The 24,553-nt window shown below is 40.6% G+C and overlaps 1 protein-coding gene across 3 annotated transcripts in view; it reads right to left on the bottom strand.

Annotated features, from left to right (window-relative positions):
* Nucleotides 1-24,553, bottom strand: part of RANBP17 (RAN binding protein 17) — a 268,639-nt gene that overhangs the window by 234,220 nt on the left and 9,866 nt on the right. The window contains exons 2-9 of one of the 3 annotated variants that reach the window (XM_084636664.1): nt 23,073-23,219; nt 16,724-16,814; nt 14,862-15,028; nt 10,092-10,157; nt 8,922-9,026; nt 5,961-6,126; nt 4,862-4,935; nt 183-302 (exon numbers count right to left, since the gene is read on the bottom strand). In XM_084636664.1, coding sequence (XP_084492790.1) covers nt 183-302; nt 4,862-4,935; nt 5,961-6,126; nt 8,922-9,026; nt 10,092-10,157; nt 14,862-15,028; nt 16,724-16,814; nt 23,073-23,219 — 936 coding nt within the window. Of the gene's footprint in view, nt 1-182; nt 303-4,861; nt 4,936-5,960; nt 6,127-8,921; nt 9,027-10,091; nt 10,158-14,861; nt 15,029-16,723; nt 16,815-23,072; nt 23,220-24,553 lie in introns of those variants that run through there. The other 2 variants (XM_084636666.1, XM_084636665.1) reach the window with 2 other exon arrangements.

Raw genomic sequence — 24,553 nt, 5'->3', positions numbered from 1 at the left:
ATTTTGTATGAACCGTGTCCCAAAATGATTTCTGGTTAAGAAAGGAGGAGAAGATTGGAAGTTTAAAGGAAGACCTCTTGAAGAAGGTCATGAGGGATAAAGAGAGGCAACAGGGTTGTGACAGGGTACAGAAATTCACAAATAATTTTAACATTTGCAAAGAATTTAAAAAACAAAAATACCTGAGGATTTTCAAGGATTCTTTTCACTCCTTTGATTAGATTCCCAAGATACTTGGCGCGTTCTGGATTGCTAAATAAAGATCTTCTTGTAGAAGCAAACTGAACCAAACAGGAAAGTGCCTAAAAAAAGGAAAATAATTGTAAAATTAAAAAAGCAAATCTCTGCTGCCTGACCAGTCATCTTTCCCTCTCTTGGAAGGATTTTTCCCAGGACTGTTGCACCACTTATTATTCAGGTTGCTCAACACCTCCCATTATAAGACAGGTTTCAGAGTAACAGCCGTGTTAGTCTGTATTCGCAAAAAGAAAAGGAGTACTTGTGGCACCTTAGAGACTAACCAATTTATTTGAGCATAAGCTTTCGTGAGCTACAGCTCACTTCATCGGATGCATAAAGTGGAAAATACAGTGAGGATGTTTTTATATGCGTGTATAAAAACATCCTCACTGTATTTTCCACTTTATACACTGTAGGTGCTGCAGCACCCCTTGCGCCTGGGATCAGAGATCTTTGATAGCAATGCCCATTGGGCTGCATACGCTCTTCCCTGTCTCGCGCCATGGGTGGCATCTATATAGAGCAATGTGAGATCCAACCGCCCTCAGTTCCTTCTCTAACATAGAGCTTATCTTTGAGCTCCAAAGCAGAGGAGGAGAAGGGCAAGTAGTGGAGCACTCATAACAACACACATCTCGGAAAACCTAGCCACTGCACAGGGTGAGTAACCGGGTGCTCCACTGTAGGTGACTGTAGAGCAGTGCCCCTAGATGGAAAGCTGGGGCTACGGAGTGCCGTCTAATAAGGAGGAGAAGGCAGTGCATCCTAGTAGGTATCTGATGCTGTGTCATGGATAATTGCATAGTGTTGGCTAAAAGTGTCCGCAGATGCCCAGGTGGCTGCTTTGCAAATGTCAGTGATCGGCACATTGTTGAGAAAGGCAATCGAGGTGGAGACAGAGCGAGTGGAATGTGCTCAACTTCCAGGTGGAGGTAGCTGGTTGTGCAGTTGATAACAAAGGTGTATACACTGTGTGATCCACTTGGAAAGATGTCGTTTGGATACAGACACTCCCTTCAATCATTTGGCAGTTGGGAGGAATAAATGTGGCGACTGTCTAAACGATTTAGTTCTAGCAAGGTAAAAGGCTAAAGCTCTCCTAACGTCCAGGGTGAGTAGAGTTGCTTCTTGTTAGTCGGTGTATGGCTTCGGGAAGAAAAAGGGAAGGTGGATAGGTTGGTTCAAATGGAAGGAGGATGGTACCTTGGGTAGGAATTTTGAATGCGTGTGTAACATGACCTTGTCCTTAGGAAAAATGTTGTATGGGGGGTATGCCATGAGAGCCCCTATTTGTCCTATTCATCGGGCCAACATGATGGCAACAAGAAACGCTGTCTTAATGGAAAGATGAATGAAGGAGCATATTGCCATGGGCTCAAATAGTGAATTGGTGAGAGGGTGCAAGATGAGGTTGGGATCCCAGGGTTGGGTGGGATGTCATATGTGAGGGTAAAGGTTCAAAAGGCCTTGAAGGAATCTCTTCATGAGCAGGTGGGTGAACATGGAATAGCCATCTATCTTGGGATGGAATGCTGTGATGGTGTCCAAGTGCATACGAATGGAGCTTGTAGATAGGCCTGATCTTTTAAGATCTAGAAATAATCCAGAATGAGTGCTAACAGGGTGTTCATTCATGATTGGCTTTGTACTGGGATTGGAATTTGTACTGGGATTGGAATTTGGATTTGTACTGAGACATGATTGGCTTTGTACTGGGATTGGAATCTTTCCTATTTTTGGAGGTAAGTACGGTGAGTCATGTCATGTCTGCTATTTAAGAGAACCTCTTTTATTGCCTCTGAACAGGTCATCTCCGAATCCTTAAACCATGAAAGAGACATGCCTTCAGATGAACAAGACTTAGATTGGGATGGAGAATTCAGCCTGCATCCTGAGAGAGGAGGTGTGGAATCAATTGCAGGATGATCAGAGAACACACCGTCATGCGTAAGAGGTAAGAATACCACATTTGTCGTAGTCATGTTGGGGCTATGAAGATGACTCGGGCTTGTTCTACCTGTATTTTGTGAAGTACCTTAAACAAGAGGGGAAAAGGTGGAAAGGCATAAAGTCCTAGAGTATCCCATGTAATGAGGAAGGCATCTTCCAGAGACCCATGGCCTAGACCCTCCCATGACCAGAACTGAAGGCATTTGGTGTTCTCTGGTGTGGCAAAGAGACCTATGCGGGGAAATCCCCAGTGGCTGAATATGCACTGAAGGACTCTTGTCTCTAGTTCCCACTCACAGTCTTGTGAGAATCATCTGCTCAGTGAGCGTGCTGTAGTATTCTGGTGTCCAGGCAGGTATGTGGCTGAAATGTTGATGTTGTGTTGGATACACCAATTCCACAATTTCAGTACTTCCAAGCATAGGGAGCAGGACCTCACTCCGCCTTGTCTGTTGATGTAGAATATGCAGGCGATATTGTCTGTCCAGTGTCTGATCAGTGGTAGGAAATGTCAGCGTGCATTGTGAATCTAGATCTATAAGGTTGATGTGGAGGCCCACCTTCCCTGCTCCATGTGGCTCTGAAGGTGTGCTCCTGAACTGATTAGGGAGGCATCGGTTGTTAGAATCAGGGATATTGCTGGTTGGAGAAAAAAAGACCCACATACAGATGTTTTGGTGTTTTTTCTACCAATGTAGTGAATCCTTGATCTTGATAGGCATAGACTGGAGTTAGTGAAGACTGTCTGGGAGGTACTGTGCATAGCCACACCTGGAGACAGTGCATGTGCAACCCAGCATGTTTTACCACGAACGTGGCTGCTGCCATGTGGCTGAGCAGCTGGAGGTATTGTTTTGGAAGCTCTTTCACTGTGCGTCTCAGTCCCAAGAGACAGCGTGTCCACCTGTGACCCTGCCCATTTAGAGTCCTTGGGGGTGGGGGGCGCGATAGCTCAGTGGTTTGAGCATTGGCCTGCTAAACCCATGGTTGTGAGTTCAATCCTTGAGGGGGCCATTTAGGGATCTGGGGCAAAAATTGGGGATAGGTCCTACTTTGAGCAGGGGGTTGGACTAGATGACCTCCTGAGGTACCTTCCAACCCTGATATTCTATGATTCTTGGACTTCTGTTTAGCTCCAGTACTGGAGGTATCCAGACGGTCATGGGAGTTAAGTCTGACCCCTGATGATGGTGAGGCTACTGACCTCCCAGGGGATGGCATTCTCTGAGGTGGTTCCTTTGAAAGCGATGTAGTGGCCAGTTTCTTCCCATCTGAGCAGGAAAGAGAGGATTTCCTTTTGGATGGCCGTAACAAGCAGGGGTCAGCTGATGACCAAGTCGAGTGCGAGAGTCATGCCTGAGAAGTATCAGGGCTGGGGTCCAAAGCTGGCCATAGAGAACTCTCCATGAGGAGAAGTTTCAGTCTGAGTTCATGGTCCTTTCAGGTCCGGGTGGTTGAGCTGATGCAGTGGATGCACTTCTTTGTGATGTGGCCCCCACCAAGGCAGCGGATGCACTGTGAGTGACTGTTGCTTATGGGTAAGGCCTACCAAGAAGAGAGATACCTCTTGAACCAGGGGGATCCCAGCATAGTCCCAAGGGGGAGAACTCCCAATCAGGGTGGGCGGGAAACAGGTAAGCGTAAGGTAACGGGGAGGGAAGAGTAGCAAAGTTTTGGTTTCTTTTTAGGGGGAGAAAATTAATGAAAATGGCTAATCACTACTAAAGTAAGGTAAGTTAATTAGAGTATCTCTAAAGGTAGAAGGGCTCTGCTCTGGATTCGGTTTCACACCAAAGGTGGTTGAGAAGAAACTGAGGGCAGCTGGACCGCACAACGCTATATATAGATGCCGACCCCGGCACGAGATGGAGAGGAGTGAATGTGAGGCCCAACAGGCACTGCTACAGAAGATCTCCGATCCAAGATGCAAAGGGAGCTGCCAAACCTACAGTGGAGTACCTATAGGGGCACTACTTAAAGAACAACTGTTTGGCTAAAATTTTCCATGCTGGTTGTCTGCCTCAGGTGGAATTTTTTTTTTTTTTTTGGGCAAGTGTCAGCAAAAAGAATTCAGCTGTGTTCAAGAAATAGGCTAGATAAAAGGAGACGGATGAGATTGGGACTGTAAGAGGGGATGGAGGAGGGACAGAAACTGTGACTGGTAGTTGGTGGTGGTGAGGCTCTGACTGGGTTGGGCAAGAAGACTGGGAGCTGATGGTAGTGAGCCTCCCCAAAGCACTGGTTGCCCTGAATGAGGCAGCAGTCCTGGAGATAAAATAGTGTATAATCATAATTAAAGACTGTATCATAATGCACACACATTAAGGGTCAAATTAAGGGTGCACAGACAACCTTAATTCTGGCATGTCCTAACTTCTGAGTGCTTGACTTTGCAATCTTAATGATATTCTTTTAACATATTTGGTGTATTTATTGTATATTTCAAATGGCAAATCATGACCATGAGGTTACAGAAGTTATTAAACATGCAAAAAAAATTTACATCTCCATTTACAAGGGATGGCCCAAATTATATGCAGGTGGCACCAAAGATGTCACTGGGGATGGACAGGGAGTAAACATTTAGCCTGTATGTTTAATAAATTTACAAAGTCAAAAGAGAACTGGTTTTTAGTAATTATTATAATGTAAATCACTAAGCTTTACTTACCAACTGCGACAGCACTGGTGGAAGGGAATGATACAAATCAAAAAACAGGTCCAAGGTCTCTGGTTCTAAGAAGACTGAGGGGGGGGAAAAAAAGAGAGATGTTTTTATCACTGTTTATCAGTAATAATTAAATATCTATCACCAGATTTGTTTTTATTTTTCATAAAAGAGCTAAGAGTGAGGTACAATTTGATTAAAGAATATTAATATAAGTGTACTAAATAGCTCAGCTCAAACAATGTATAGTTTATAAGACCTTGTAATGCTCTTTTAGCACAATTAATCTATTCTATACATTAAAAGAAAAAAATTTATCTGTACAACAAGTCGTGTGACAAAGTGCTGGGAACAACAGCTGAGTAAGCTGTCTGATCACTTAAACACCAGTTAATTCACACACCCAGGCAGTGGACCTGACTGTGCCTAATCAGTGAATTAGAATGGGCTGGAGGTTGGACTAACCAGCTAATTGGCCCTTTAAGGCAGAGGGTAAATGAAGGCACAAGAAGGAAAAACAGGCTAGGAGAGGCAAAACCAAGAAGGATCTCTGGGTGGAGACACCTCTTCCCTCTCTCCTCCTTGGCAGAGGATTGAGCAGAACCTGCAGCTATATATGTATGGCCCACTAAGATCAAATGTAAATAAACTACATGGTGGTGTTTAACAACTGAACGTCTCCAAATAGTCTGTATAGACAGAGCAGAAGAAGGGGTGGGACCTTGCCCTGTCACACATGGATACCCAGGAACGTGATTCTATAAGCGACCTGTATTATACACACAGAGAGCTTACTGCAGCACTTCAAGATACTCAAGATACTTTGGTGTGGGCATGGTATAAGAACCTGCAGAGAACAGTTTGAATTGCACACCGTGGTGTGGCATAGTACACTGTCTCTTTTCTTACTGTTTCTGTTATAGATACAAATTATAGAATAGCCACATGAGGTTTCCCGTTTAATATATCAGCAAACAAGACTACCTTACAGGAAAAGATCTTAGATAACTTTATAATTACAAGTACTGTATCAAAACAAACATAACATATTCCCTTTCATGTAGAATGTACTTTAGTGTTAACAGTTATGATCTTTTCTTACTTGTTCTCCAGTTTGTTGGGATTTGTACAGTGCATAGATCATCTGCGGACTCATCTGCTGAATTGCCAATGAAGTCAAAGTTAAGACAGTTGAGGACAAGTTTCAAGAGATGCATTGCTAAACTTTGTTGTTGTTGATCCTGAAGGTTTAAAGGTTTTGCCAATACCTATAGTTAAAAAATTAAAACATTTCATTAAGGTGTTTGTATACAACAAATTGAATATAATTTTGAAACAGAAAATATTTGGTTCTAAATCTTTACAACAGATTGTCAGTACATAGTTAGAGAAATTTCAATTTTTTAAATATAAATTTTAAGTTTTAAGGATTTTTTGCCCATAAAGGATAGAGTAAATTCGATTTTATTCCACAAGAGACAGTTCTCTTCTCTCTCAAAAAGGCAAGTAAAGTGATACATTTTCCTATAGTATTGGTATATAAATTGTGAATCTCCAAGATACAGACCTAATCTTTAAAGTGTGGTTAAAAACTTAGAAGAATGTATCTAAATTTTACATTTGGGATTCCATACTCATTCTCCCTCATTTGCTCCAGAGCATGTTTTCACTTTACAATTCAAAAGCTCCAGAAACTCCTCTGGGGTATGAGAACCAGAATGGGTTCTTCCTGTTTTACAACATCATCAGTAGTACAAAGCCTGTAATCTGAATTTAGCTAACAGTTTGGTGATATACAAGACCAGAATACAATACAACTCACTGTCCCTCAGCTAGCCCTACAGAGCCAAGGGTAAACACTTTTGTCAGTGAAGTTCACTGATGGGATTCGGAGGCTTACAAGGAGCATATATTCTGAGTAAGATGAGTTTTACACAGGTCCTTCTCTAACTACAGCAATTACCATAATTACAGAATTACAAAGAAAGCCATCACAACCACAAATTAAACAACTGACTACCACTATGAACATATAGTATAAAGGCAATGAGTTTTGAGCTTCAAACATATTAGTCACTAAAGTTGTTCTTGGGTTGGGAAATTTTCCCTTAAAGAGTTACTTTTCTGGCCAAAACAACAATCAAAATGCAGCCCCTTCTTACTCAGTGAATCTGCTCCCTGTTTATATTCAGAGTCATATCTGTTGATTTAGTGACCAAAAGTTTTGACTCAGAGAGGGAGCTGGAATCTATTTGAGCCATCAGCAGAATTGTTAACTGAGTTGTAATTGTTGAATCTTCATCACTGGTGAGGATGCACGAGACATAAAGAACCCAGCTTGGAAACCAAGAGCTTGCTCTATTTTATTTTTATTTTCCAATTACACTTGTTACTCTGCTAAGCTTTTATACAACTTTTATGTGAGTGCTTACATTTTATAGGTAGAAGTTACACCAGTGATTTGATAAATGTTAGTTTAGTGCACAATTAAATAAGTTAGTAAACGCTATACTTATTACTATAGTTTCCTGAAGAGAAGTTGGCATTATACAGATGTTTTAATTATTACATATTAACTACTACCTGGAAGGGTGGCTGGGCTGAACACATGCAGACTTTTCAGTGTTTGGGAGTATCAATTTAACTTTAGTTCAGCTGAGCTTGAAGGCAACTAGGCTGTAGAATGTTTGGTGTGGCATGTGTGTGAGAAGGGGGTGAGAATGGAGTAGGGGGCACTGCGGGAGGGCAGTGTCCAGAAGAGGATACTGCAAGCTAGGGAGCAACGAGGATCTCAGACAACACTGCAGAGCAACAGGTGAGACACCACCTGCAGAGGGTGCTCCAAATCTGGACAGAGCGAATTCCCAGAGCAACCAGCAGGAGGCGCTGTGGTTTTGAGCCTACATGCGTTACCCACCTAAATAAATAATTTGATATTCCTCAAGTGTTGAACAACTAGCAAAGAAAGCACTGAAGGAGTGGGAAGCAATTGTTGTTTTTCAAAATAGACTACTCTCAAATGCAAGCAGTTGCTTGGGCTTAAAAGAAGCAGAGCTCAGCAGCTTCCTAAGCACAACAACAGCCTTGATCAGCAGGGAAGACAAGACGCAAAGAGTAAGGCCCAGTTTTGGAGTCCTTTCAGCCTACATGGGCCTGAGACTCTTTGGCTTCTGAAGGCTGCTCCTCAGTACCTGCTGTCAAGCCTGTGGAGAGGCTGGGGTCTGAACTCAGCCAGGTAGCCAGATGGAGGGAACAGGGGAAGCAATCCAAAAAAAAGGCACCAACTGTTGCGGCGCTTTTACTCACCCAGCGGCACTCCAGCGGCAGGCCCTCACTCGCTCCAGGTGTCTTCGGCAGCACTGAAGGTCCTGCCGCCAAGGTGCCACCGAAGACCCAGAGCGAGTGAAGGTCCCGCCGCCGTGGTGCCGCCGAAGACCCGGAGCGCCACTGGGTGAGTAAAAGTGCCACATTGGGTGGTGCCTTTTTTTTTGGATCGCTCCCCCTGTTCCCTCAACAGGGGAAAATTGAAAAGGCGCCAAGACATTGACAAGGCGCCACTTGTGCTCAGTGGGGGAGCGACTGCTGCCCCGCTCCTCCCCAGCTATGCTACTGTCTGAACTATCTCAGAGTGCCACACAGAGGCTCACAGGGCTAACAAAAGAGGCAGAAACCCCTGGTCAGACCAAGCTGCTCTGCCACATAAAGAGGATTTATCATCCTTTTTTAATAACACTAAAGTAGAAGGCCTAACTAAGCTAAAATAAAACTAAACTAGGGAAACAACATAGGAAACAAGAAGAAAAGCTCAGGATACGTGCTGCCTACTGTGGAAGGTAGAACGTAACTGAAGAAGCAAATAGACAAACTGGACAGGCACTCAAAAATTCAACCATTTTATCGGTTGCTCGTGTGTGTTCTAATTTGATGTAAGCAAACACCAGTCTAGGTCCAGACTGACCTTGTCCACTCAGAGTAATACCTAGCATAAATTTAAAGCAGTAAAAACATAAAAGCCTCATTTTAAGGCATTTTAATACTAGCTTCAGTTATAAAACAGTCTTACCTCCTTTAGAAGAGAGCATGCCAGCATCAAAATATCCTTTAAAGACGTATCACGGAATGAGGTAGCTATTTTACGATGTTTCGCTGAAGGTCTTGAATAATCAACCTAAAAAAAAATAAGGCCACAAAAATAAGAAGTCTCTTTTCGTCCTTAAGACTAGTGAAAGGGCATTTCTGGCACTTGAGGCATTAGTCACAACAGATGAAGACTATGGTCTGGTACCAAGTCCAGGCCTCCTGGTTTCTCTTACCAATACCAACACCCACTGACTCTGTGCTTTCCTATCCGTCGTTGTTGTTCTATTTTTTCCTATATTACCTATTATTTCTGTTTTATCCTAGTCCCTACTCATGATGCTGACCTACTAGGTCTACAGCAACACCAAGAACAAGCAGAAGCAAGCGATGAGATATTCAGCAGCTGTTCTGCAAAACATCACCTATGGATTTCATGTGAAATTGCTCCGACACTGTGGAGTTCTGTAAGAGAGGGAGAGCTGGTCTGCACTTTGACTGTTCCTGTTTTAGTGTTGTACCAAGTCAGGTCACCAAATCATTTTTCCTTTGCTTTAATTTTGGTGTTTTTCCTTCTCTCTGGTCAATACACTCCATTTCTAGCTTGATCCCTACCCTCCATCCCAAACCATGAACACCAGAATCAAAATTCACTCTCCAGGATAATTCTTCTTTGAACTTTATGTACAAAACCACAAAGAGCCAGCTGCTGAGATTGTATGTCTACACCACATTTGGAGGCGTAACTGCAGCTCAGGTAGGCATACCTATGCTAATTTTAATCTAGTTTGCACAGCTAAAAAACAGTCAAGACATAGTCGTGTGTATGATATGGGCCAGCAACATATGTACCCAGTGTTCTGAGTGGGCTTGTACAGCTGAAGCCTATTTCACCGTGCCTTCGCTGCTATATATTTTTTGGCAATGTTTTCCCCCTTCCCACTCCGCAGCTGATGGGCAACCTACTTTTAGGTCACACCCACCCATTGAGAAGTCTTGGTCCTCTAAACACCTGGGGTTTTAAAACAAAAGAATCCTCCAAGTCTAAGTCCTGTTTTTTAATACCACTTCTATAGTGTGCAGGGGGACTCTGACACACTGCTTTAGCAGAGTTACATTCATCTCGTACAAATGGAAAAAAACTATACATACTTACTAGGTTCATTTCCTGAGTCAGTTCTGAAAGAATCATCACTCCTATGATATAATGGTCCACAGTTGCCTACAGAACAAAACAGATAAATTCCTTAATCTATACATCTAAAATGTAACACTAGACATTTCTAATATTAGCAGAAACAGGTTGGGTGAACCTAAATTTTTAGGCTGAGATTTTTAAAGTTGTCTACAAGATTTAGATGTCCAATTCTCATTAAACTAGTATGAATTGCAAGTCCAAATCCCCAAAGCGGCTTTCAAAATCTCACCATAAAACATTAAAACTTAAGGATGATATTATATATCTTCCGTTTAGAAATATATATTCTGAATATCTACATTAGAGGAACTCAACTATTAAACACTTCTCTAGAGTTAATTCAATCCTTTATCCTTCCAAGGTAGCTGTAATGAGTCCCACATAGTTTAGATGAGAGTTTAAAAAAAAGCGTCCTGGGTGGATTAAAGATCAGATGGTACTTTTCAGAAGAGTACAGACTTGCACTGAGGTCTGGTCAAACATTCCCCGTTATGCTGGCAAGCAGAATGCTGGTTTTGGCCTGACTGACATACTCCATCCTGCAAGTGTCTGCATCTTACCGGTGAAGTAATTCCTCTATATATTTAGTGTTGTTCAATGGGAGCCACACAGGATCATATCAGAGGGTATGACCCACAACTGAACAATTCTTTAGAATGCTTTGAGATGAAAGGCATTCTATAAAAGTGTAAGTGTGAAATTACTACTAATAAACAACTCTTTAGCATATTATTCATAGAAATGATTTAATATTACTTTGAACTTCAATAAGAACACAATAGAGTTCCCCTCATTGGGGCATTACAGAGCACTGAATATTAAAACGTGATTAAGATAATCACTTTTTAAAAAATATTTAAAATCAAGGGTAAACTAATTAGTGTTACAGACTACTGCCTTTTCTTACAGAAGGTGGACATAATCCTCTGAATCAAAGTCTGCAATCAACAGTTGCTCAGCTGTTTCGGAACATCCAGATAGTAGTGTAGACCTTTTCTCTCAAATGTGGAACTTGCCTCAGTTTTCCTTGCCTTTGTCACCTCCAGACTGGATTAATCTAGTAACCTTGAAGAGCACTCAAACTTCAGCTAATGCAGACTTTCATTGCTTACACATGGGGTCTGATTCTCCACTGTCCTTCACCTTGTATAGTCATTTATACCTGTGCACAGTAGGTGTACAAGGCTACCAAATCAGCATGATGGGGTAAGAGGTTTTTTTTAAACACCTGCTTTGCACTGGTGTGAATCACTATACAAGGTGCAGAGCAGTGGACAATCAGGACCATGGAATATACATTACAGCTGTGCTCCATAGAATGCCCTGGTTTCCAGTTTGCTTCTAGGTAAAAGATAAAGCGCTGGTTTTGATTTGAAAGCTCTTTATGGTTTATGTCCTCCCTCCTCTGACACCGGTGTTCTAACCTGGCACTTGTGATCAACTTGATTACCCAAGCTGATAGTCCCAAGACTTATACATCTAGGGTATGGTGACAGTGTTTTCTCAGAAGAGGGTCTTTGACTCTGGAATTAATTTCCTTCCCTTTTGCCTGACAGATGCCAGTTTTGTCAATCTTTTCAGCACACTTCAAGGCCCACATATATGTTCAGGCTTTTCCTGATGGGACCAGAGTAGGAAGGGCCTCTTTTGGAAAGTGGGTACGGGAAGTGCACAGAAACAAGGTTTTTTTTCAGGGTCACTGTTATTTTGTCTGTTTAAATGTGCATTGCTCATGTGGCACTCTTGATATTGGTCAAGTGGCACTCTACAGGTTTGGTTTTGCTTTTTGTTCAAACTAAGAAAATGGGTACTACAAACAGAAAAAGTAAAAGTGTTCCACAATCACAGAGCAGATAACTATGGGAACTTATTTAAATAGATCTTGAATAGTAACTTAAACACCTTAATGTCTTTCATATCAGAACCTCAAAGCAGGTTGCATATATTCATTACATCACACAAGCGCCCTGGGTAATAAGAAAATACTAAACATATTTTACAAATGGGGGGAGAGGAGGGGGGAACTAAAGTATAGACTTGCCCAAGTTGGTAGAGAGAGTTAGTGGAAGACCTGAGAATAGAACACAGGAGTCCTGATTCCTAAACACCTTCTCTACACAGTAAATTACATTCTAATTCAAACTGGATCAAATTCACATATGATTACTAAGATGGACATAGCTAAGGCTGCTATTCACTAATTATCAACATATACTATTATGGCTTGATTTTTTTTTTCAATTTCAATAGTAAATTCAGTTCACTAGTAAATTTATAGCTTCATTTTCTCCTCTAGAGGAATTTTTAATTTAATGAAAAATCTCTTAAGTAGCAAAGCTTTTTTTTGTATTTAAGCCTCCATTATTAGTGAACTACCCAATGCAGATTCATACTGCAATCATTAATATTAAATGTAAAATCCAATTACACTTAAAAAAATAACTGCAAAGAAGCTACAATATACTACTCAAGAGTTTGTTTTTAATAAATATTACAGCCCATCTTTTATTGTCATTCCCAATTTAGCTCAAAAAATTCCATTTACATATTATAATCAAATTATTTTGAAAAAGAGAAACAAATGAAGCATAAATCTGACATTCAATGGCAGAGAACACGACTGAAACTGTTGCACCCATTATATTCCTTGTGGAGTAGCCAGAAACACCACCACAGACAGCGTCCTGGACCAACAATACATAATACCATCCCTTAAAGAAATAAATGCAGAAATATCTGGACAAATCCACTACAGATATTTCACTGAAATTAGTTCTGGAAAGAAAATAACCCCTCCGCCCCATTCCATGTATGCATTTTGATACTAATTTCCTTACATTCTTGAGTTTTAATGTTGTTCCTAATCTAGGGATTATGGATGTGTTTAGAGACTAGTAGAAAAAAAACACAAGAATGTATCTGTGCCACTCACCAAGCAGCACCAATAAAACTCTCCACACCAACTTTCATTTAAAGATCACTGGTCAGAACCTTATTGAACTGTTTTACTCCAAACCTTAAAAGGAATTAACCAAAACAGTTGGGTCCTTACTCAGCTATGTGTGCATTGCAATCCCTTGCAGCTAAAGTCCCCGCCTAGCCTTCCTTCCATGTACAAAGTCAAGCTCATCCCTGAGGGTGCAATGCTCCAATATGCCACCCGACCAATACAAAGTATTACCTGTCTTTAGTCTCCTTATTTTCAAAGCTCCACCTATGTCTCTGAGATAAGAGGCAATGACATTTGTAATCTTCCTGCACGTTCCTCTGGACTGCTCATAAGGACTCCCATTGAGGGCATCACAACAACCCACACACACCCTGAATCGTTTGCTACTGCTTCTGGCAATGTCTGCCAGCCGATCATTGCAGATCGTTGTTTTTCAGAGTCAGAAAGAATTTGCTCATGTAGCAGAGTGGGAGGTTTCACCTTTCCCTGACCACCATGCTAGTTTCACCCGGCAGATTTTCATGCTGGTCCCTGCCACCTGGCCCTGTCTAACCTAACTGCTCTAGGGCATACTGGGTCCAATCAGATTCCTTGTGCCAGGATCGATGAAGCCAAGGTTGGGTGGGAAGCAAGATGGCCCCAAATGCTGGAGGGGAAGGTGAGTAACCCTCCCTTATTCGCTCATATCCCTTTAACTAAAAGCTCAATTATTGTGACTTGGGTTTAAACACACTAGGTCATAAGACAAGGAAAGCCCACAACGCCAACCCCACACTGGGAACCACCTACCCACTTCCATTGCCTAAGTGGCAGACTCCTTACAAATTGTGACTCCATCCCCACTGAGACAGAATACACATTCTAACTCTCTCTTTTCTTTTCTTTTTTCTTTCTTTCTTTCTTTTAAAGCAATCAGCTCTGCTTTTTTGGGTCACGCAGGAAAAGATTTTTAATGTGACCATGAGAGAGGAGGAATGCTGACCATGTCATTATCAAAACCACTTTATAAATCATCTCTGCAGTACAGTAAAAATCTTTACACATACCTTTACAAGTAGTTACAGTTAGGGCAGTATCTCTCCATATTCCTGTTAATAAGCTACATGAGTATGGCAGACATGTTATCACAAAGGCAACACTGTAAAGATTTTAATGGCAACCACTGTATCAAATATAGAAACTTTTTTCTTTTTGATCCATTATCAAGGACCAGTGTTTAGAAAAGTGTACTGGTCCTGCAAAATTTTTGTACTGGTCCTACAACTGACCACTGTTTGCACAATTGTAGCAGCCATTATTGCAATAATCACCACAGTCAGAGTTAATGCTTTATTCCATTTGAAGGATGAGATTCCCACCTTTCAGATGGTATAGTACTCATTTCTTCATGTTTTTGAGATAATAGCTGCTAAAACTCTATTAGAATTCAAATGGGGAAAAATAAAGATGGTAACCAGAATGGCATGATTTTAAAGTCTGCTAACTCAAACTGCCAAGGTGAAAAACAAGTGTTTTATACCTTTGAAAAAAAATGGGGAATGGAATAAAGCATTCCATGCCCTGGCAGTTTGCTAAAAACTAAACCTTAAACCTGGCAGGTCTGCTCTGGTCCTTTGACCTAAGCAATTTTTTTTGGCATTGGTCCCTGCCTTTCTAATCTATGTGTATAAATACCCTTTGGGTTACTCAGCAAGCTATTCATTAAGTGAGAAGAGAGATAAATTTAATGCAAGACTATGTAATTTTAAGTAGCAGCATGATTGGATAATTTTTCTTACCTGTAAAAATTTTTTTACATCAGCAATAATGTCTCTGAAGATGAGCTGATCTTTTTGAACCTCAAACCATCCTAATTTTGTAATCTTAGCGATGACCTGAACAAGAGCCTGGATGACAAAAGGAGCCAGTTTGGGTTGAGAGGCTATGTAGTTCAGAATGTAATTCCCTGTAAAGACACATGCTTAGTCAACCTCACTATTCTTTTAAAAAACACACACTTGAGCCATAATAACAAATGTGGGAATCTAGGTCATGTGATGTAATTTTTTTTATGCTTAGTATAAAAGACACTAATTTAAAAAAATTAAGTCATGGAAACTATTAACTACATTGGAGCTATTTGCACCAAAGTATGTATGTAATTATTATTCTAACATACATTTGACAATAGTTTGTGAATACCAAGGATGCTGACCAGTTAACCAATTTAATCATTCATTTTGTCCCACGTACTGGGCATCAATTACTCTGCCTTAAATGCAACAGCAGCCTTCATACCTCATTTATGAAATACAAGAAACTAACAACAGTGTTCTCAGGCATGCGCATGTACAGGCTGCTTTCAGTTCTGTCGAGGCATATTTCCTAGGGCAGAAAACTTTTCACCTAACTTTTCACCTTCCTCAAATAAGAAAACAGTTTCCTGGGGAGTGGAAGGGAAGGTCATTTCTGTTTTATACACTTGCAGGATGATTTATCATATACCTGTACAAAAGTTCATTTTCAAAAGAAAAACAACATGTAGGCTGAAATTAGTCATCAAGAAAGGTGGATTCATAACCCTGTAGATTCAATCCTTTCTCCACAGAACAGGTACAGCACTAGCCAAAGTAGTGCACACTTCTATATATTTCCTCAGTAGGGAGCCTCAATACTAATCTGAAAGGCTTTCCTCTGTGTACATTCAATCCTAGGCCTCTCAGACATTTTTCTACAAGATTAACACCTCTTGCAAAATACCTAAAACTTGTTTGAAACATTCTAAAATGTTTGTGTTCTCCTCATCCCTGGTCTAAATAACATTTGACAGTACTGATAATTCTAATCTATTTCAGATGTTTCTCATGCAAAATGATTAATTATTCAAAGATCAGTCCTACTAAGATTTACACACTTGCTTAATTTTAAGAACATGAGTAGCCACAATGAAGTTAATATCACACCCTTAAAATCAAACACATGTGTAAGTTTGTGCAGGGTCCTAAGTCTGGAAGTGAACTCTGCCCTGACTTGCTTATCACAACTTCCAAGAGCTAATCGGAAGGGGAAAAAACGGAGTAACATGTAAATATAAGAGATTAGTAGGTGTACTAATATCTAGGAATTTTCATGTTTCTAAACATTCACTAACCTTCACTACACCTTGTGAGGTAGGTAAGGATGACAACTATTATATTCATTTTACAGATGGGAAACTGGGTTCCTCCTAAAATTCTCCTATATGCAGGGGAACACAGCCACCGCTACACCCCTGATGGATGCAATGTATATTTGCATCCACAATCAGTGAGTTCGTCAAATAAGGAGCTGGCAAGAGCAGGACATGAGTTCCATCATGTCAGACCCCTCTACAAGAGTAAGTGACAGCAGGAAAGGGCACTGTGCTCTCTTTTACACCCATGTGGTCAGGTTCTCTCCCTTTTGTCCAATAAAGCATAGAAAGGACTAACGTAGTTTCTAGGTCCCAGCAGGTGTTTACTGCTCTGGCAACTGGAAAATCCAGCTATTTTTGGCTTTGAAAGTGAAAAAAATTTATTTGGAAGTTAACAGAAGAGAATAAAAGCAGAACCTGACAGTGTCAGGTTAGAGTCATTCTCTGACTACAACTACAATTTTAATAGAAATAATACAAGTTACTTACTGATGTCAATCCTTTGTTCGATGGGTAAAGGAGTTGTTCTGCTTACAAGTTTGGAAAGACATGTTGCTGCTAGAAGCTGAGCATAGGATGTCTATAGAAACAAACACCATACCATTTTATTAAAAAAAAAAAAAAAAAAAGATTATGCAAAAAGAAAGCAGAACGAACAGGTAGGAATACAGTTGGTCAGACAATGATTTGGCTATATACTCGATACACAAAAAATTAAATATAAATACAACATAATTGCTTTTAAAAATCACTAAAATTTCCAAGATATAGGAAATAAGAAGATCCTTCCATTCCCCTTGTCCAGCACCCTCAAAAAATGTAGACTTGTGATTGGAACTACTTTTCTAACAACATTTTCCCATTCTTATCACTGGCTGAGTTTTCAAATATTTGGTTTTAAATCATTTGATGTTTTATAACTAAGGGATGAATTTGTCACACTCTAGATTTAGTCACAAGAATCCTGGATTCGAACATCTGAAGTCTTTGTTTGTTTAATACTCATGACTTTAGCATTTGAGTTTTTTGTGCATGATGGTAAAAATAAGCTTCATTACAGCCCTGAAGACTGAAAAGTAAACTAAGTTCTTCATCTGAGACCACAAGAGATGTGATCCGCAACACCTCTGGCAATGCCATGGATCAGACCAGACATCTCTCTATGAAAACTGTAATTGCACTTGGAATGAAACTCCTTAAAGATATTCTTTAATTCAGCAAATTGAGTTGGGGATTTCAAAGATGACTCTGGCAAAAATCAACATTCAAAACTGTTATTACAACTCACACTCTGTCATTTTCTCAAGGGTATTGCTTCACAACTGCATAAAACACAAAAAGGCAACATTCACACCTAATAAAATGCTAGTTCTTCAAGTATTAGCCCACTTCCATTATGTCACTCAATTATACCAATTCCCCTCTAGCAGACTCACTTTCAATTCAACAATACTATCTCCCTAAATGCACACATGAAAGACCTGAAGATCACACTACAATGCACAATTTTAACATCAACCTTCTAACACTATATTACTTAATAGTTTAATCACAAACATCTTAAAACTGCATTCTTAGAACTTCCATACCATACAGTAGTCAAAAAACCCTGGGCCAGATTATCAGCTGTTTACACAAAAGTGTTGGGGGAAAAGCACAGCTTTAATCCACCTTTTTACTCCCTTGATCTTGGGCCTGTTGGAAGCCAAAACAGCCATAGGACCACTTTAAGGTTTCAGTGGCCTCACAGGAAGCACTGCACCAACCCAGGATCAGATAGAGCAATCTGCACCTGCCTACCTCCACCTCTGGCATGCTTCCTTCCTAGCCCTCCCACCGCTGTGCACTACCTCTGTTGGAAAAGTCCCCAGCTGTCCCTCCACTGTAGCTTTACACTTGCTTTGTGCTGCTGAGTTGGGGTTCAGCATCTGGCCGACAAAATTAATTACGTACTTGAATTTCTTACCCTTTCAAACCACTGTTCCCTGATCTGTGGATTGTGTATTAATTATATTGATTACTTAGGATTTTCCAGTTAACACTCCGAGGGTTTGACGGATTCTTGTCTCAAGATCAACCCCAGTTTTATCAAAATTACTGGTCAGTTGGGAACCCCAATATGTATGGTTACAACACTCACACTTCTGTATTTGTAATAGTTTAATAATACAGTTAGCAAAGTCACCAACACTCTAAGCCAGCAAGGTAGACAGAAATAATAAAGAATGTACATTTGAACACCCATATACTCACACCATCCCTTGCAGAACAACCTGAAATATTATCCATTATCTTCCTCATCACTATCACCAGTGGCCATCATCCTGGCACCTCTCAAGGGCAACATACATCTCTCTCTTCCCAAGCATATAGGTGTTTATAATATGTTACACTGATGCCGCTGTGCCTAACACATATTCAGTAGGGGTTTCTCCCCTTTTTCTTATTTGTGTTTCCTTACCCCACTGCCATAGATATAAAGGGAAGGGTAACAACCTTCCTGTATACAGTACCATAAAATCCCTCCTGGCCAGAGGCACGAAATCCTTTTACCTGTAAAGGGTTAAGAAGCTCAGGTAACCTGGCTGGCACCTGACCAAAAGAACCAATAAGGGGACAAGATACTTTCAAAAGTGGTGCGGGGGGGGGGGGAGGGGGAGGTTTCGGTCTTTCTGTTCTGTGTGCTTGCTGAGCACAGATCAAGGAAGCAAGCAATCCAACTCCATTAGAATTAGTAAGTACTAGCAAGGGAATGCATAAGCTTATTTTTGTTTTGGCTTGTGATTTTCTCTGTGCTGAGAGGAAGGTGTATTCCTAGTTTTCTTTTTGTAACTTTAAAGTTTGGCCCAGAGGGAAATCCTCCGTGTTTTTGAATCTGATTGCCCTGTAAGATTATCTTCAATTCTGATTTTACAGAGGTACTTCTTTTACCTTTTTTCTCTCCAATAAAGTTCTGTTTCTTTTTGAATCTGACTGGGGTTTTTCTTTAGTCTCCTAAAAAAACCCAAGGTTGGTCTGTGCTCATCTTGTTTTTTCTCAGGCCTCCCCAAGAAAGGGGGCGTGGTGGCTTGTGAGGCTATTAGGGGGGAGTAGGAACTCCAAGTGGTCCTTTCCCTGAGTTTGTCTAAATCACTTGGTGGTAGCAGCGTTACCTAATCCAAGGTACAAGGGAGAATTTGTGCCTTGGGGAGTTTTTAACCTAAACTGGTAAAAATAAGCTTAGGGGGTCTTTCATGCGGGTCCCCACGTCTTACCCTAGAATTCAGAGTGGGAAGGGAACCCTGACACCTACTAATGTTGGGGTGCCCTTATCCTAGAGTTTAGTATATTAATGATTTCAACTTATTACCGTATACACCAATTTGTTGTCAAGGCAAATTCATAGTTAAGTATTTGCCAATAATTCTATACTAAAATATCCAAGCCTAGTATCAGTTTAATATTCCTGCAGTTGCCAAATGTTATGTACAAACTTCCCTTTTAAACACTCTATTCCCATTTCCCCAAAACTTAGGTGTTACCATTGGGCCACTTATTTGTGCCAAAGTTCATAGGCCTCAAACCTTATGCTAACTGCTTAAGCCAATGAAGTGAGCTGTAGCTCACGAAAGCTTATGCTCAAATAAATTGGTTAGTCTCTAAGGTGCCACAAGTACTCCTTTTCTTTTTGTCTTACAGCAGTAGTTCTCAACCAGGGGTACGTGTATGCTGAGGTCTTCCAAGTGGTACAACAACTCATCAAGATACTTGCCTAGTTTTACAAGAGGCTATATGAAAAGCACTAGCAAAGTACGTACAAACTATAATTTCAGACAGACAACGACTTGTTTTTGCTGCCCTGTATACTATACACTGTACAATATAAGTACAATTGATTAATTTTATAATTATATGGTAAAAATGAGAAAGCAAGCATTTTTTCAGTAATCGTGTGCTGTGACAAGTTTGTATTTTTATGTCTGATTTTGTAAGCAAGTAGTTTTTAAGTGAGATGAAACTTGGTCATGAGCAGCACGCAAACCGCCCCAAGCCCTGCCCCTTCTGCTCAAGGCCCCACCCCTTCTGTGCCCCCCATTCCATCCCAGACCCCCCCCGACCCCAGGCTGGTGCCCCAGCCTCACCCCCCTAGCCCTGGAGCGAGCAGCGCAGCAGCAGGAGGGCGGGCAATGTGGCTGCAGCACCCCCACCCCAGAGCAGTGGGAGGGAGCCCCACACCCCAGCCTCAGAACAGCAGGAGGGCAGACAATGCGGCCTCAGCCTCCCCAGGCCCAGAGCACGGGGAGGGCCGGAGCTGGGGCCATCCCACAGGGAGATTGGAGCAGCCGTGCCAAGCGAAAGCTGGAGGGGAAAGGGGCCTGGGGACAGAGCATGGGTGGGGCCATGCCTGGCTGTTTGCGGAGGAACATCCTCCCCCAGCCGATGGCACCCACTGTCCATGCTTGGGGTATGTCAGACAAATGAGACTCTTGAAAGGGGTACAGTAGTCTGGAAAGGTTGACAGCCACTGTCTTACAGGATACAGGCCTGGAGGCTTCCTTGCCTTACTGCTAAGTAAAATTGATGCTAAAGCTAGCTCTATGGGCTGGGCTACACCACACACATAGATATACACTATGATTTTTAATAATCTCAGATCAATTAAACAATACACATTACATCTGAAAAATATGTACGGTTTAGTAAAGACAGACCTTGTTTTATATGTATTTGTACATAATGTAAATAAAACAGATCCGAGTTAAGGAATTTACTTGCTATAAATTTTCAAAAGCAAGTTAGATGTGCCATTTTAAAATGATTGTAACTAACAGATTTACTTGAAAATTCATTACTGAGGAAAAAGTGCTGTAGCTGGATACATTATATTCTTCATAAATGCAAGAGGTTTAATTCCTGCTTCAAGTGTAAGCTTCAGCACAACTATAATCTTAGCAATGGAGCCACTACCATGCCTCCACAATAACAGAAATGGAAACGACACCTTAACAACAAAGCTGTTGAGCACCATTTTGATGTCAGTTGATAGTTATTATACATGGAAAAGACTTATTAGATCATAGAAGCCATTCACCCACCCTATGAGAAAATGTACCACATATTAAATCAGTCTTACACATGATCTCAGACAATCATACATACACCGAAAAAGGAAATTTACTAGAATTCTGAATTTTCTGTATCTTAATTACAACAATTCTGTAGCTCAACTGTATTGTTACATTTGTTCACATTATGGCCCCACTCCTGTAAAGACTTATGCACACACTTACAATTAAGTATGTGTGTAAATCTTTGCATGACCAGGACCTATATTTGTTTTACTTGATACTATTATGGAATTTGAATGATTGTAATGCAATTACTATGCACCGAAAATTGAAGAGAACAATATTTATGCTTGCATTTCTCACATCCTGAACAAAAGTCTTACTGAAGACACAGAATAATTGAGTCCTTTCTAAAAATAAGATTTTGCACCTTTTATCCAAAGATCTCAAAGCACTTTACAAAGCTGAGTCAACAAATAACAATTTATAGAGAGGATAATTAAAGCAGAAAGAAGTTAACTGACTTGCTAAAGGTCAAAGAAATTCAGTAGCAGACCTGAAAATAGAAAGTAGTAGGTGTCCTGGCTCCAAAACACTCGATTCACCAGACCATTGTTCAATGAAGAGACCACAGCTGCAACCACATATGAATGGGAATCCTCACATAAGTAATCCTTACTCAAGAGTATGGATTACAGGATCAGGCCAATGTGCTATACTAACTTTGAATATTTTCATTTTCCCCCCACTGAGAATGCGTTTTGCAACATCTATTGCAATAACCTAACTGTATCATAATGATAAACAGAATTAAGAACTCCTTAAGCATCCATTAACATGATAGATGAGTCAAGTTCTTCCAAGGCATTACCAACTATGTCAATGATTTCCAGATAACGGACATGTCTTAGGCATGTCATCTGAAATCATAATGTTCCAAAACACAGTAATAATTATGAAGGACTGAAGGTTTAACTCAGGGTTGGTTCCCCCACCACCTTTTAAATCTGACAAAATATCTGCAAGTAAAATATCAGTACAAAAAAAAGACATAATACTCTAAAAATCAGAGGGGTAGCTGTGTTAGTCTGTATCCACAAAAACAACGAGGGGTCCAGTAGCACCTTAAAGACGATCAGATTTATTTGAGCATAAACTTCCGTGGGGTAAAAAACCCACTTCTCCATGCATCTGAAGAAGTGGGTTTTTACCCACGAAAGCTTATGCCCAAATAAATATGTTAGTCTTTTCTTTAAGGTGACACTGGACTCCTCGTACTCTAAAAAGAAAACTGAAACAATGCTAAGAGACTGGTTTAAACTAAGACAACAGGAAAACATAGTTTAAGGCTTTTCATACCATTCTTAGCCTGTCCCATTCTAACTTGGACGAGCAGGAGCATAGGGGACTTAACTGTAAAAGTGCTGGAGCAAATCATGTTGAGGAGCAATACTGAGCAATAGGTGGCATAAAGGTTCCTACCTTTTGCAAGTATTAGACCAACATTTACATCTATTTTCCCCCATAGTTAGGTTTTCCCCCTGTTTCTGGCCATCTGCTTTCTAATGCTAGGTACTGTCAATCCCACAAAGCCCACCCTCTAATACCAATTTGTGTGTGTAGACAGATTGCTGGAATTTTATTTATGAAGGAAAAAACTCAATTTGTTATAAGAGATGAGCATCTCACATGTACTGCGTTTACACTGACATTACCTGGACCTCCAATGTGGGCTTCATGATAAATGCATGTTTACATTGTCAGATTTTACACTTCTCCCAAGTACTTACTGTTCCTTGTTCTAGTAAAAGTTGACACTGGCTGAGACATTCAGGGCTGTCAATAAGCTCCAAGAGCACCTTCTCTGCTTGTATCCGCTGTGCTAGATCAGTCCCCTCATAGAGCTGGTTACATAGTACTTCTAGCTCTGCCAAACTCTGTTAAGAAAGAACAATACTGAAACCTCCAAATACGCCTTTCACCTGTGGAAGCCTTACTTAAGATTCATAGTACTGGCTATTTACAAACACTGACATATATCCAGTACAGTAACATAAAATGCTACCTATGCTCAGTTTTCCAGAAAAGTGCAATCAAACCCCAGTAGCTTCTTTCCCTCCCAATTCCCACTGCAATAAGAGTGGCACAGAACTCCAGTAAAATTTATGTGCAAGAGAGACAAACAGATTTTATACCTCAGTACTAAAATGGAAGACATTACACCAGTGATTAAAATTAAGTGACATAACACAATTCTTTTACCATGGACTACTCCTAATTTGAAATTTAGAACAGAAACAACAGGTCTGGTAAAGTTAATAAAAAGAATCCAAATTTAACATGTATTTTTTAAAAAAAGTTTGCTCTCTAACATTAGCTGTAAGTTCCAAAGATAGCGAAGGTAAGCTTTAAATCAACACTTGGCTTATTGAGCATATCTGATAATAGCATGAAAATGTTGTAAGCTATTGACTGAAGAGTCAATATTTGAAAGCACAATGAAGAAAGTACTAAATGCAAAAAGCAGCTATAACATGAGGTACATTTTAGAGAGAGATAATGCAACACAGGAGGAAAAGAGAAAGAATCAACAAGATACTGTTTAAGAGGAAGCCAAATGAAGATTGAAGACCAGAGAGAAATCTATGCAAGACCAACAGAAAGTCACTGAGTCTATCCATATGCTTTATGTTAAGCATGGCTTAACTCTTTGCAAGACTGAGGCCCAAGTCTACAAAAAGTCCAGCTGTCATTTCATACTTAACACTTGTTTTAGAACAACGTAGGGTCAGTACAGTTAGCAATTACTTTGAATCACTATTCTAATAAGAAATTACAATACTCTTTCCTTCCTCCCTCCCGTCCCCCCACTTCACCCCCCAATTATCATGAGAAGGGTGAACACGTTCTTCCACTGGTAGGTTTTAGTGACTAAAACAGAAATTTTTCAGGCTGAGATTTGAAGAGCTGTCTAAGGAGACATCTACACTGCAAATGAAGGTGTGACCGCAGCACAGGTAAGCATATCCATCCTACCTTTAACCTTACTAGCTCAGGTAACAATAGTAGTGAAGATGTGGCAGCACAGGATTCAAAGTGGGCTGGCTCTCCCAGTACAAGGCTGCAGAGTACCTGGATATGTACTCGGGTTGTTGGCCCATGGGTATGCTTACCCATGCTACAATCACACCTTCATTTTCTGGGTAAATTTACCCTAAAAGGGATTTGGACTACCAGCTCCCATCAATGGGAACTGGGCATCCAGATCTCT

Source organism: Lepidochelys olivacea (genome assembly GCF_965140295.1).
Source record: "Lepidochelys olivacea isolate rLepOli2 genome assembly, chromosome: 8".
In the NCBI taxonomy this organism is placed as follows: Eukaryota; Metazoa; Chordata; order Testudines; family Cheloniidae; genus Lepidochelys; species Lepidochelys olivacea.
This window is presented reverse-complemented; position numbering and strand designations above follow the sequence as displayed.